General features: G+C 34.7%; 1 protein-coding gene across 1 annotated transcript; it reads right to left on the reverse strand.

Moving 5' to 3' along the window:
- Nucleotides 1-14: 14 nt before the first annotated feature.
- On the reverse strand, nucleotides 15-3,340 carry LOC113850181 (lactosylceramide 4-alpha-galactosyltransferase-like). Its single transcript, XM_027480590.1, has one exon. The coding sequence runs from the start codon at nucleotides 1,479-1,481 to the stop codon at nucleotides 234-236; it is 1,248 nt and encodes a 415-aa protein (XP_027336391.1). The 5' UTR covers nucleotides 1,482-3,340; the 3' UTR covers nucleotides 15-233.
- Nucleotides 3,341-13,834: the final 10,494 nt, after the last annotated feature.

Below are 13,834 nucleotides of genomic sequence, written 5' to 3' on the forward strand. Positions count from 1 at the left end.
TGGATTTTAAGCTATTGGTAAAGATATAAAATCAATATCATGAAAGAAAATTCATGCACTTCTTGTTGAGTTAGTTTTGGTTTACGACAATCAGAGTGCTTCCTCTACAGTGGGAAGAGTAAAATTTTGGTATTCAAAAGAGAAATTATTTTCTTGATAGTCTTGATCTTCAACAGGTTAATATGGTTACCAAGTGATGAAATCCCTGCCTTTTTAATGTCATAAACTATTACCTAAGAACTATATGTATGGTTACAAATGACATAGTGATTTGATACTAGTCTTCCTATGACACTTCCTTCTTCAATTGTCAATCTGCTACTGTGTTTGTTCCATAGATGAACCCCATAAGTCTTCCCACTAAGCTGAAGAAGTTTAGCTTCTACCCATCTTGATTCACCCTGAGTATTTGGCTTCATAAAGAGCCCACTTATCTTATTCCAATCCACTGGATAAAAGGCCACAGGAGGCAAGATTGTGAGGTTGAAATCATGTTTTTTCCCCAGCCTCTTAATCACTCGGGAAACCAAGTAGGGGCCATTATGCCCCCATTTGTTTCCATCAAAAGTCAATGCAAACTCGTTGATGAATCTGTGTAGAAGTGGATGTCTCATATCAAAAATCAAAACAGCATTATTCAATCTACTCCAGTGTGTGGAACCCAAATTCATGCTTTGTGCACCAATAGAATTCCTTAACCTTGTTAAGGGTTTTAGCACTATAAAATCTGTGTCTATGTAGACACCACCATATTTGTAGAGAACTGCAAGTCTTATTAAATTAGATAGATTCTGAGACAGAGAAATCTCACCAGGGTCCTTTCTACCTTTCCTTAACTCACGAAACCAAGCTTCAGCGGGTGTCCTCTTAAACAAAAATGACAAGTCTGGGGTCACTGCCTGAACTTTGAACCCGCAATCAAGCAGTGGTTTCAGGATCCTGTAGCCGTGTCTGGTGTCCAAAGTTCTTGATAGAATTATTAGACATGCCTTAGGATGGACCTTGAAAACACTTTCTACAGACAGCAATTCTCTTCCTCCAAATAACCTTGCAGGTGAAATCCAAGTCATAAAAAACTGAGCCTGACATTCTTGGCTGAAAAATCCTAAAACCCGAGCATGAAATTGTCTGGTCAAGTTGCTTGAGTTGAGAATCTTGAACTTATGCAGGTGTTCTCGAAACCAAGTTATTCTTTCTTCTTCTGTGACATTCAATGGAGCAACTAGAGCATTCTGATTTGTTTCAGCTTCATCCTTCTCTTGAATGGAATGTAAAGGTATGTGGGTAAGTCTTAAACTTATTCCTTCTCTGCTGCTAGGATTGTGAACTTGCAACTTCTCTGGTTCTCTTGTAATAGCCTTAGAGTGTAGCGAATCATGGTAGATAATACTATCTGCATGGATAAGAAATATTATGGCTGAGAATGTGATTAGAGAGAAGATAGATAGCTTGGTATGTTTATGCAGCCGATGAGCGAACATCCTTGAGATTCTTCTTGTTCCTGATGAAAGTTGCAATTGGAAAGAAGTTATGCAGAAGAAATATGTGCGGAATTGGAATACATTACAATAATTTTTTAAGACTTAACTAGTCAAATTTTATATTAAATGATACATGAAAAATATTATTATGTTGTGTCTAATATACAACAATCTGTATTCATATTGGCATATAATACATATTGAGAGCTTTATAAGAATCTTGCTGTGGTCAAAGATCATCCAAACACGATGCTTCGAGTCAGGATATTACTCTTATGGATTAAAATAATGGATGATGTTGCACATTGATAATAATGATACTCTAATAAAATCCTAATTTCTTCAACATAAATTTGTTGAATTATTTCCCTTAATTATTTCTTTTTATTAGGATCTTGAATTATTTCTTTTTAATTTAGTATAAAGGTGTAAACTTTTTTTTTTTTTACCGTTGCTGCAACTATTACTTTTTATTTTGTCCCACTTGTATCACATTTTGGGGGGTTTAAACTTTTGTATGACTTCGTAGGTATCTGTTAGTTGTTTTCTTTTTTTAACTCAAATCTTTTATTTGAGCTAAGTTGAAGTGAATTTTATCCTGCCAAACTCATACAGCAGCGTATAATACAGTATGCTATGTTCTAAGAATAATACATATTCTTAATGTAATTACCATCACAGCAAAATGCGAAGTGTAGATGGCAGGTCATGCTACTACTTAAAACTCAAAAAGTGATGGACATTATGTAAAGAAAGAAGAAAAACACAAAAGATATCAACTAAATCAATTTTAAATTAATTATTCGAAATTGATGATTTCCTCAGCATTAGTAATTTATGATGTTTTTAGAGATGTAAGGTACACCCGTTGACTACATCTTTATCGAAACATTATCAATAACATTATTATATGGAATTTAATATCTTGGTAGATGAGATTTCTCTGCCATGAAGATTATTCTACGCAATAATGAAACAGCAAGAAATCCCATTAATTTCTCATTACTTGTGTATGTAGAGAATGTTATTGTTCAAATTACTTAAATAACTGACAAGATATTATTGATATTATTTAATCACAAAATTTTGTTTGCAAGCTTTCAAAAAATTATATAAAAGAAAATGAAATAGATTATGGTTTGGTCGTATTGGAAAGAAGGGTGATAGGTACGTGGGCTAGAACTGAGTTAAACATAGAAACTGAATGAGCTTTTCTTTCACAGGGAAAAAGAAAACTTACCTTTTCTTCAAGGTCAAGCTCAATGACAATATATATATACTTCCTTATAAAATGAAATAATAATTTTAATTTAAATACTAAATATTTTTTTTACAGTTTCATCTAATCATATATAATATTGTCATATATGCAAGAATCTTTGATTTTTGTAATAACTGATAAAAAGTATATTTGCAATATATTTTAATTGGTTGATAGTGTGAAAATTTTTGCATTAATTGTGCACTAAAATTACACTAAAAAAATAATTTTGAGTCAAACCGAATTAATACTAATGTGTATTAAATAAAGGTATTATTATTGTTAAGGTCATTAGAGTTTGTCTTGTCAGACATTTGATTAGATTACATGAGGTCATAGATTTAAGCTTCATTAACACCAAAAATGTATTATTATTGTCTGAAACTACACACTAAAAGTATTTGTTTCAGTTACCAAGGAACCTAGATACATTGTAAATTAGGACAGAGTTAGAATTATTAGCTTAATTCATATAAATTACATTTTGTATATTTCAGATTTGGAATCATCCTTTATAGGCTAAGCATTTCTCACTCAAGCAAATCAGAATTGTAAATTTAAATATTTTTTATATTTTACTTAAATCTAAAAATATTCACACAATACCAAAAAAAAAAAAAAACTTGTTAAAAATAGTGAAGGATTACCACGATTGAGACTTGAGAAGATGTTAAGTGTGGAACAATAGGTTAAAATTTTCCGTTATTATAAACTGAATTGTTTTAAAGAAAATTATCTTAAAACCAAATCCAGCCCATGGAAGAAAACTAGTGCTATTGCCCCAATCACATATCCAGTCCCAACTCTTGAAATCCTTTGAGGATTGCACCAATAAGGCCTTAGCTGGGTTCTAATAACCAAAAACAATACTCGTTTGGATCGGAGGAAAGAAAATATAAAAGGAAAAAATATATATAAGTAATGATAACCAGTGAAACAAATTAGATACAGTATTTTTAAATGCTATTTTAATTACTTTTTAATTAAAATTTCATCATTATAATCAGCATAATATACTAAGTTTCAAAGTAAAACTTTTAATCTGTTTAAAAAATAACACTAAAGATATATAAAATATTACATCTAAATCTTATCCTTAACAGTTCTTAGGACTAATGCTTCAAGTTTTAAGCATAGATACAAATTTTTTTACTTGCTATCAAGGTATTTTTTTGGTAGTAACCAATTTTTGCATATTTATAAATTATTTAATACTTTAGTAAAGTACAAATAAGTCTTATTTTAAAAAAGTACAAGAAGTTGAAGTTGTTTTTTTTTTTATCTGATTTAATCAGGATCCGACCCAAGTTGCGCACTTAGATATGGTAGATAAGTGTATTACTGGAGATTTTTTGCATACGCAAAAACTCAAACTCAAAACTTTACTTATGTGATACTAAACCGCCTGCCACTTAAACTAACATCTGTTGGTTAAAGTTGTTATTTTTCATTTTTTTTAGACTTTCGCTATCAATGAAGAAAAATATAATATAAATAGTTGAGTTAGTATAAGTAAGACAATCAGTTATATAAACTCCTAGTGTTAAAATTGTTGACATCTTAAATTTTTTTTTTACGAATAATAAAACATTAATTTTTTTTTTAAAAATTGTTATCTAACCCGTCAATTGAAAATGATTAAATATGATAAAATTATAGTAATCTATAACTAGCAATAAATATATATGTTGAACTAATAATATTGCAAAGTATTGGTTATTTAAAAGTGTGTATATATATATATATATATATATATATATATATATATGTATGTGTGGATGTATGATTGATTGGATTGGACTGGTTAGGCTGAAAATGGACTAAATGTCTGGTGCAGGGAGCTCTCGCTACAGCGAGAATCTTCTTCTCGCTGTAGCGAGAAGGCTCTGGGAGGAAAGGGCGAAACTGTCGCCTTTTCGCTGTAGCGAGAAATGTCTTGCTGTTGCGAGAGAGCGACAGAAGGGACTATATTTCTAGGTTCAATCTCGCTGTAACGAGAGGGTAGCGAGATTTTGCAAAAATCAGAGTGCAGTTTCATCTGAGATTTTTGCTGTAGAGACAAGGGGCATCGCTGCAGCGAGAGATGCCTCGCTGTAGTGAGAGATGCCTTGCTGCAGTGAGAATATCTTGCTGTAGCGAGAGTGTCGCGACTAGAGATGATTTAAAGGGGTTAGGGCTCGGGGAGATTTCATTTCTCCCTCCTCCTTCAAAATTTCTCTGGCCCTTTTGCTCTCAAAGCCCTGTTCCACCGATTAATTGCCTCCAAAGCCGTTCAAGAGCTTGATTGAAGGTTGAATCCGTGTAGGGAACGCTTGGAGGTGAGTTTTAATGGTTAGAGTTCCATTTCTCATCCCCTTTTCTCTGTTTATGGGCTTCCTTGGGTTCTCATGAAGTTCTTCCATATGTTTTAGGTCGCAATCTGTGTAGGGAGCACGTCCGTGGTCGAATCCGAGTTGGGTCTTCAATCTAAGCTAAGGGAGGACTCTATCCTACTCTATTATGTGTGATTTGCTGTTAATTGTTGAATATTGTGATGTAATTGAGTTAGAGGGTAGGAAATTGTTGAGAAATGTGATGAGGGCCATGTGCCGTGAGATGTGAATATTGTGTGTGTTTACTCAAAATTGATGAATGTGAATTGTATGCTAGATGTTGCATGATAGAATGAATATTGTGAACAAATATGGGCCTGAGGGCCGTGTAATATAGATGAACATTGGCTATGTGCCGTGTAAAATGAAATGAATGTGGGCCTAGTGCTGTGTATTTGAATACAATATGGGTTGTGTGCCGTGTGTAAGCATGATTATTGTATGCGTGAATGGAATATGTGTGAATGGGCGTGTTAGCGCCGTTGTAATATGCTGTGAATGGTTTAGCGATACACTAGGGGTGTGGAAGATGAGGACGGTAGAAATACTTTAGGGAAGGGAGAGTGGTGGTGACACCGACTGTGGAACGGGTGCACCACGGGCCACACACTCTCTTCCTGACTAGACCTCTGACCACTACCTTTGCTAAGCGACCCGTGACTGCCCACGTGGTATCTGTGAGGCGGGGGTAATCGGCGACCATTCATGGTGTAAATCTATGCTCACAGTGCCACATTGAGTGTGGCTGGCGTACGTGAGCACGAGATTGTTATTAATTGTAATTTTGATGTAAAGTGTTGTTGGTGCCATGAGTGCATCAATGTTAAATTGAAATGTACTGGATAATGATGCTGTTTGTGTTATATCTGTATAAATGTATTGAAAATGAGTTAGAGGTGAGGCTCTATGTTTGATTGTATTTTGGTAGTGTAGAGTACTCACCCTTACATTCATTTGAACTGCTATAGGGCTTAGGAAATTAATTTGAAAAATGTTGTAAATGAACTAGTCCTGTAGCGGTGAATTGATGTGAAACTTGTAACCCTTCTCTTATTTTGAAATGCTTTATGAAACTTTTATTATTCTGAATTTGTGAAATTACTATTTATTGAAATTAAATTTAAGATGTTACATGTAGAATTTATTGACATTTTTTAAATTATAAAAAGAGTTAGACTCACTTTGAAAAATAAAGAATTAATTTTTTTTGAAATTGGTAAATACAAATGAAAATTTATACTCTTTATACAACAAATCTTTTATAGAAAAGAAAAAGGTTTAGATTACTACTTCATATACCTCAAAACATAAATTTAATAAAATAATAATTTTGTCTGAAGATGCTATAATTTGTAATTTCTGGATATTTTTCTTCAAGAGAAAAGAGATGTAAAATCTTAATGACTGCAAGGGACATTATCTTATACAAAGGATTTCTCATTGTTACTAACAAATTTTTTTTTTAAGTGTTTGAAAAACTCTAATATATGTAGTCATCTCTTTCTATCACTAAGTTTTTGTTATATATTTTTAAATAGCCTAAATTTTTTGTTCTTAGGAGTGTAATGACTAAAAAAAGTTAGAAAGAATACTTGAGTGTTGACCCTAAAACAAAGTTGAAAAGTGAAAGAAAGTTGATTTTCTTGCTCATTTACATAATCAATAGTCAGTGATATACATTTTACAAAAGAGATTCACAGCTAACATTAAAGTAATAAAATGATACACCTAATATATACCAAAAATAAGATTATGCTATATTTACATTTAATCTATTAAATCCCACAGTTGAAGCCAGGGTTGTCGAATATTGAGACTGTCTTGAAAATCTTTAAACAAAACTAATGGGGGCATACACAAGGTTACAAGGAAAAGGTGATTTAGTAACATGGATAAGAATACTGTACTTGTTGTTGGGCATAAAAATCCCATGTTGGCTCCTAGTGTAACACCTTAATTTGATTTCCAAATAATAAATTTCACAAAAATGAGAATATTAAAATTTTTCATTTAAATAAAATTCTCATCACATGGTTTCATAAAATGTTTCGAAATGGAGAAAAGGGTTACAAGTTTATATCAATTAACTGCTACAGGACCATTTCAAATACAACATTTTCAAAATAATATCCTAAGCCCTATAGCAGTTGCATCCCCCTTCACTGAGCCCAGTGCTGATCGTCTTGATTACTTGAAAAATAATGTAAGGGTGAGTACTCTACACTATCCAACACACACAACTAACATGGAGTCTCACCATGCATATCTATAGGTATTCTATCATATTTACTCAAGTCTAGGTAACTACAAGCAACAATTCAACCATTTCATTCCAGTTCATAGCCGATGCACTCACGACACCATAACAATTTACACACATGCTCTCACCGCACGTAGCCACGTTTGTTGTGGTACTGTGATCACAGATTCACACTATGAATGGTCATCGGTCGCCCTCGCTTCACAGATACTGCGTGGGCAGTCACGGGTCGCTCAGCAAAGGTAGTAGTCAGAAGTCTAGTCATGAGGAGAGTGTGTGACCTGTGGTGTACCCATGGTCACTGTTGGTGTCACCACCACTCTCTCTTCTCTAAGGTATTTCTACCGTCTTCATCTTCCACACCTCCAACATATCGCTGAACCAATCACAGCATCATTACAACGACATTCAACATGCCCCATTCACACACACATTTCAACCACACATATTACTCATTCACAACGCACGGCACAATATACATAGTTATTAACATTACACGACACATAGGCCTCCATTCATTCGCACACACGGCACAAGTGCCCACATTCATTCACAGTATACGACCCAATGGCTCACATTTATTTACCACACACGACACACATGGTACACACAATATTTCAACATGCCATCTATACTCATTTCCATTCATTTACATCATTCAAGGACACGCAACACACCTATTCATCTATATTAGGTTCAACCATTCGACTCATCACATTCAACATCAATTCTTCATAAAAATTCACTCAAATCACTTTCAGATCATCACAATCATGCCCACCACACATTATCTACCTCAATCACATTACAAAACATAGAAATTAAATAGGTTTTCAAGCAAAACAAGATAGGGTAGAGTCTCCCCTTACCTCAAATGAAGACCCACTCCAATCGTTCTCCACACAATTTCAACCTTCAACCTTGCTCCCAAACGGCTTGGAAGCAATTTAATCGATGAAATAGGATTTTGGGTCGAGAGAATCGAAGGGACCTTGAAGAGAGAAAAGGAAAAAATGAGTTTTCCAAGCCCTAGCTCCTTTAAATCTTCTTTGGTCGCGACACTCTCGCTATAGCGAGATATTCTCGCTGCAGCGAGGTTCAACGACACCCTCCCTCACTGCAGTGAAAAACTTAGACAAAACTACACTCTGGTTTCTGCAGAATCTCGCTATAGCGAGACCCTCTCGCTGCAGCGAGACTACACCCAAAAATGCAGCCTAAACTGTAGCTTTGTCGCTACGGCTAGGGACCTCTCGCTACAACGACAAGGCGACAGTTTCATCCTTCTCTCTCAGTGCCTTCTCGCTATAGTGAGAAAGGCACAGTTTCATGCCACACGCCCAAGGCCCTCTCGCTATAGCGAGAACGCCCTGTAGCAACATCCACACTTAGCTTGTACACACACACACACATGTACTTATATATATATTGAATCTATTTTTGTCCAGTCACAATCCACATCTTTACAAACATGTACAGATCATTCTCATGTCAATCAACACACCTCATAGGGCAACCTACACATAAACACACACATACACACACACACACACACACACACATATACTTTACTAATTACACAATATTACAAAATTCGGGGCATTACACTAGTAACTGGATGTTGGGCTTGAATTGGAGAAGGTTGGACAGGAGAGGTAGGAGATGTGTTTGGGCCTAAAACTGGTGGCCCGACAACAGTAGAGAAAAGGGAGTGTGACACATTAAGTATTGGGCTGTCAAAGGCTGTAGTTTTGGCTTGGGCTGGTTTGTTAGACCAAATGATGGATTATATAAGGAGACAAATCATCATCCAAGAAATCATATGAAGTATGTACTTTGGCAAAAGGGAATTGGATTTTATAATAAATGTCATGGCGATTTATAATGATTTTATTGGAGGATAATTCATAACATTTGTACCCACAATGATTGGATGGATATCCCAAAAAGACACATGAGGTAGTGCAGGCTTGTAACTTGTTTATTATTTTAGATAGGAGAAGGAGATAGCACAAACAACTGAATACCCTAGGATGAGAATAGGAAGGGTCTTTTTGGTAGAGAATTTTAAGAGGAGATTGATAGGCTAATTGTTTATTCGGAACAATGTTAAGAAGGTAGGTTGTCATTTGTAATGTATAATGCCAAAAGGATGGTGGTAAGGAAGCATGGGCAAGTAAGGTGCGAACAATGTTGTAAATGGTTCAGATTTTTCTTTCACCCTTCCCATTTTGTAAGGAGGTGTGAGGACAAGAAAGGCAAAAATATAAACCATTAGTTTAACAAAATTCCCAAAATGGCTCATTATCAAATTCTATTCCATTATCACATAAAATGTTCTTAATTTCCCGTTCAAATTTAGTGCGGATGAAAGCTTTAAATATTAAGAAAGTGGAAAAGACTTGAGACTTTTTAGATAAGGAAAAAGTCCACAAAATATTGGAGTAGTCATCCAGCAATAGAATATAATATATGTGGTCTGAAGAGCTTAAAACAAAAGTTGTCCAAAGGTTGCCATGAATAATGTCAAAAGGCATAAAAACATGAGAACTATGAGTTTCATTACATTCAATGAATTTATTTAGCCTAAGGGAATAAAAAACAAGTGCTCCTTAATGACCTAATCGTTCATTATTACATCTCATTAGACGCATTCCCATCTAAAAATCATTCACAGAAAACCCCAAAGGATCAAATTCAACAGAAATAGAGTTATCAGTAGTGAAATTTCAAACAAAAATTAAGTTTTTAATAAGTTCAGGAACATGAAGGACATTTTTTAAGAAAAAAAGGTGGGTGTGAGGGAGACAAGTTTGTATCACCATATCTATGAATTGGAATTAAATGAACACTTCTGACAAAAGAGTTATCAGTAGTGAACTTTCAAACAAAAATTAAGTTTTTAATAAGTTTAGGAACACGATTATTACGCAAATTAGAATAAGACAAAAGAGTATCTTGCGTGGATATCATATGAGAGGTGGCTCTGTTATCCATATAGGATCAGGCTTAATAAAATATGGAAACGGATTGCTTTGATGAATAAGCGTTCCCACCCATTTATATGCTTTAGTGAGGTCGACTACCATTTGAAGGACAAGGCAGTTGTTGGAGACCAAAGTGCTGACATTCTTGAGTTAATCTGATAACACTTTAAGTCGTTGACAATACGCGAAAAGTGAGGGAAATCTTCCATGTATGTGTGAGAGAATTCTTGCTTAAGGCTCACGACTTGAGAATTTTTGTTGTCTTGGAAAATAAGTCAGTTGAGTCAGGTTCAAGAATTGTATGCAATAAGTCATCAAAGATGGTGGCATAGATCCATTGGAGAACTAGAATATCAAAAGTCGACCAAAGTTCCTTCATGTCGTCAATGGTAGGCACTTTTTCCTTGTCTTTTCTAGCGAGATTATATGATGGAGAACTCAATGAGAGTGTGTGTGAATTTTTAAGAGTTTTGCACATGTTGCATATTGGATGTTCTCCATTTCCAGAGTGATGGAGATATAGTTCTTGATATTAAAGATAGAAAGAGCTGAGTGGAAGAAGGTTTTAGAGTCAGACATGGTCGCAGGCAGGGGAAAGAGGGAAGGAAATACCAAGGCAGTACTAGATTGTTGATATGTCATGTTAAGTGATATGTGTAATTGATTACATGAAAAAAATGATGTCGTATGTTGTATGATATATGTTTTCATTTTATTTTAGTCCTTGAAATTGTCACCAACGAGTATTTTAGTCACTGGATCTTAAAACCTTCTCACCATAACCACTCAAAGCCTCCTTCTCCCTTGATGAATCCATATTTTATTGGATTTTTACTTGTCATTTTGATGGTTCTTAATAGAAAAAGTAAACTTAGGAATTGTAAATAACATAAAAACATCATTTTGGTCAATTTATCATAGGTTTCTTAATTTTTGGTTAAATTACATTGATTTTCATAGATATAGTTTGTAATTTTGATCATTTGAATAATTGTGCAGGAGTTTCTAGACTTATTCCAATGATTTTTAGCATTTGAGAAAGTTTGAGATAAAAGTGATCACTTTGGAGTCCATAGTGAATACTACAGCAAGCTAGACCCAGAAGGGCAGACCAAAGTGATCACTATGAACCTATAGTGATAACTCCAGAGAGGCCAAAAAGCACAAGACTTGCGCGTAGCTACTATGGAACCATAGTAGACACTCTGGAGTAGCCAATGTTATCACTCTAATACCAAAGTGGCAACTCCAGAGAGGGCTAAACCACAGGACTTGCGTGTAAACACTATAAAGCGAGAGTAACTACTATGGAGCGCTGTGCGTTATCACTATGAAGCCAAAGTGATAACTCTAGAGAGGCCCAAATCACAGGACTTGCACGTAACCACTATGGAGCGAGAGTAACTACTATGGAACGTTGCGCGTTATCACTATGAAACCATAGTAGTTACTTTGGGCGAAAATTTCTGCACTATAAATAGAATTTGAGAAATTAGGGTACGAAGCATTTTACATGATTTTAGATTCTTTTGCCACTTTGGGAGCATTTTGCAGAGCTTAGGATCCTTGGGTGACAGCCAAGGCCAATCTTAGGGTTTGATTTACAATTTCTCTTCATTTTCCTTTAATTCTTGCATTGATGATGTTGAATTTTCCTTGTTTTCATCTTGAATTTGTAAGACCCATCCTTATGGAGGGCTAAACTTTCTTGTAATCCTTAGTGAGTTCATGGATTCTTGAATTCCTGGGTATGAATGTCAATATAATTCCCTTTTCTTCATGAATTTATATTTCCCAACTCTCTGAATTGAATTAATGGTTGAATGAGGGGGACATTGCTTAATTAATCCTAATTCATTTTAATGAAATTCTTAGCTTAGTTTGCTTAATCCTAAGTTAGTTTCTAAGGTTGCGTAATCTTAGGAAAAAGAGTTGGAGCCCATGAAGATTGCTTAATTTGTATGGGACATTAAGGTTAATTCCTACTTTTTGAGTTACCCTAATTCAAAGGAATAAGAAAAGTATTGAATCTTGAGAGGGATAGGGATAGAATTACATGAACAAACTAAGGATTGCACATTTCATTGATTGGACTCATTAATTTCATCACTTGCCTTTACATTAAAATTGGAATTACACAAAATCCCCTTGTTTTAATTACTTTTATAGTAAATGTTTACAACATGTTCAATGTATGTTACAAACCAAAGTCATTGGAGACAACCTAGGCTTGCATCCTAGATTATATAAATTTTTCTGCATATTTTGATGAAGGTTGACAACAAATCTTTTTGCAGATGAGAATAAATTTTTGCTCATCAAATTGGTGCTGTTGCCGGGGACTTTGGTGTTAATTTTGCATTGAACTTGTTAGTTACTCTGTTTTAGTGTTCTGTTTTCAATTTTTCTGCATTTTGCCCTGTTTTTGCTGCATAATTCTGCAGAATTTGTGAGTGTGTTACGTTTTTCTTGTCATAGTTTGCAACTTCTTTTTGTTTTTGCTGTTTAGTGTTAATGCTTCATTTTTCTACACTTAGATATTGGTTTTTCTGCATAATTGTTAGCTGAATTGTTCTGCATTTTTGCTATTTCATTTAGCTTACTTCTTTTCATTCCTCATAGTTAATTTTTAGTGTATGACCAGATCGAATCCTGGAGGCTTGTATCCATTTGAACCATAGATTGATAGGACATTTCATAGTAGCAATAGATTACATAGACATAATTTTGAACATTTTGAGGAACCTTCATGATAAGTCTGTAATTAGGCCCTCTTTTATAGCCCATATATTCATATTCGATCTTTATTTTATTTGGGTTTTACACTAATTTATTTATTAATTGTGCAGTTTTGTATAAAAGGCCGCAAGTATATTTTGGGCCCAAATTTATAGAAGATTAGAGCTTTACAGTAGTCAGTACGCCCAGCCCCTTTAAACAAGCACGATGGTGCTTCTAGCCCATGCACGGTCGTGCTTAAGGCCTTGCACGGCCGTGCTCATCTGCAGAAAGCCCAATAATGAAGAGTTTTTAGGGTTTTCAAACCCTATTAAAGGAAGACCTGATGCACCATTGAAGACATCTTTGACACACCGTTTTTATCTAGTCTTTGGCTCTGGGATACATCGCATCTCGTCTCTCTTGCATGGGATCTTTGGCACACTCTTGGCGAGACTTAGAGCTTCGAGCGATCGTACTTGAAGACCGAGAATACTCATCACACTCTAGTTTTGCTATTTCTTTTCTTTATGGCTTTGTTTATGATTGTTTTATTTCTTTTCTTTAGCATGAGTAACTAAGTCCATAGCTAGGGCTATGAGAACTATCATTCATGAATTTATGGGATTTTGATGTTTGAATCTAAATTTGATTTCCGCTTTGTGATTAGATTTTATCCTATTGTGCTTCTTTCTTAATCCTAATTAATTATATCGTCAGGTGACCGTACCTTGGTTAATTAATAGATCTATAGG

Source organism: Abrus precatorius, unplaced genomic scaffold (genome assembly GCF_003935025.1).
Source record: "Abrus precatorius isolate BTA unplaced genomic scaffold, Abrus_2018 Scaffold9, whole genome shotgun sequence".
Taxonomy (NCBI): domain Eukaryota; kingdom Viridiplantae; phylum Streptophyta; class Magnoliopsida; order Fabales; family Fabaceae; genus Abrus; species Abrus precatorius.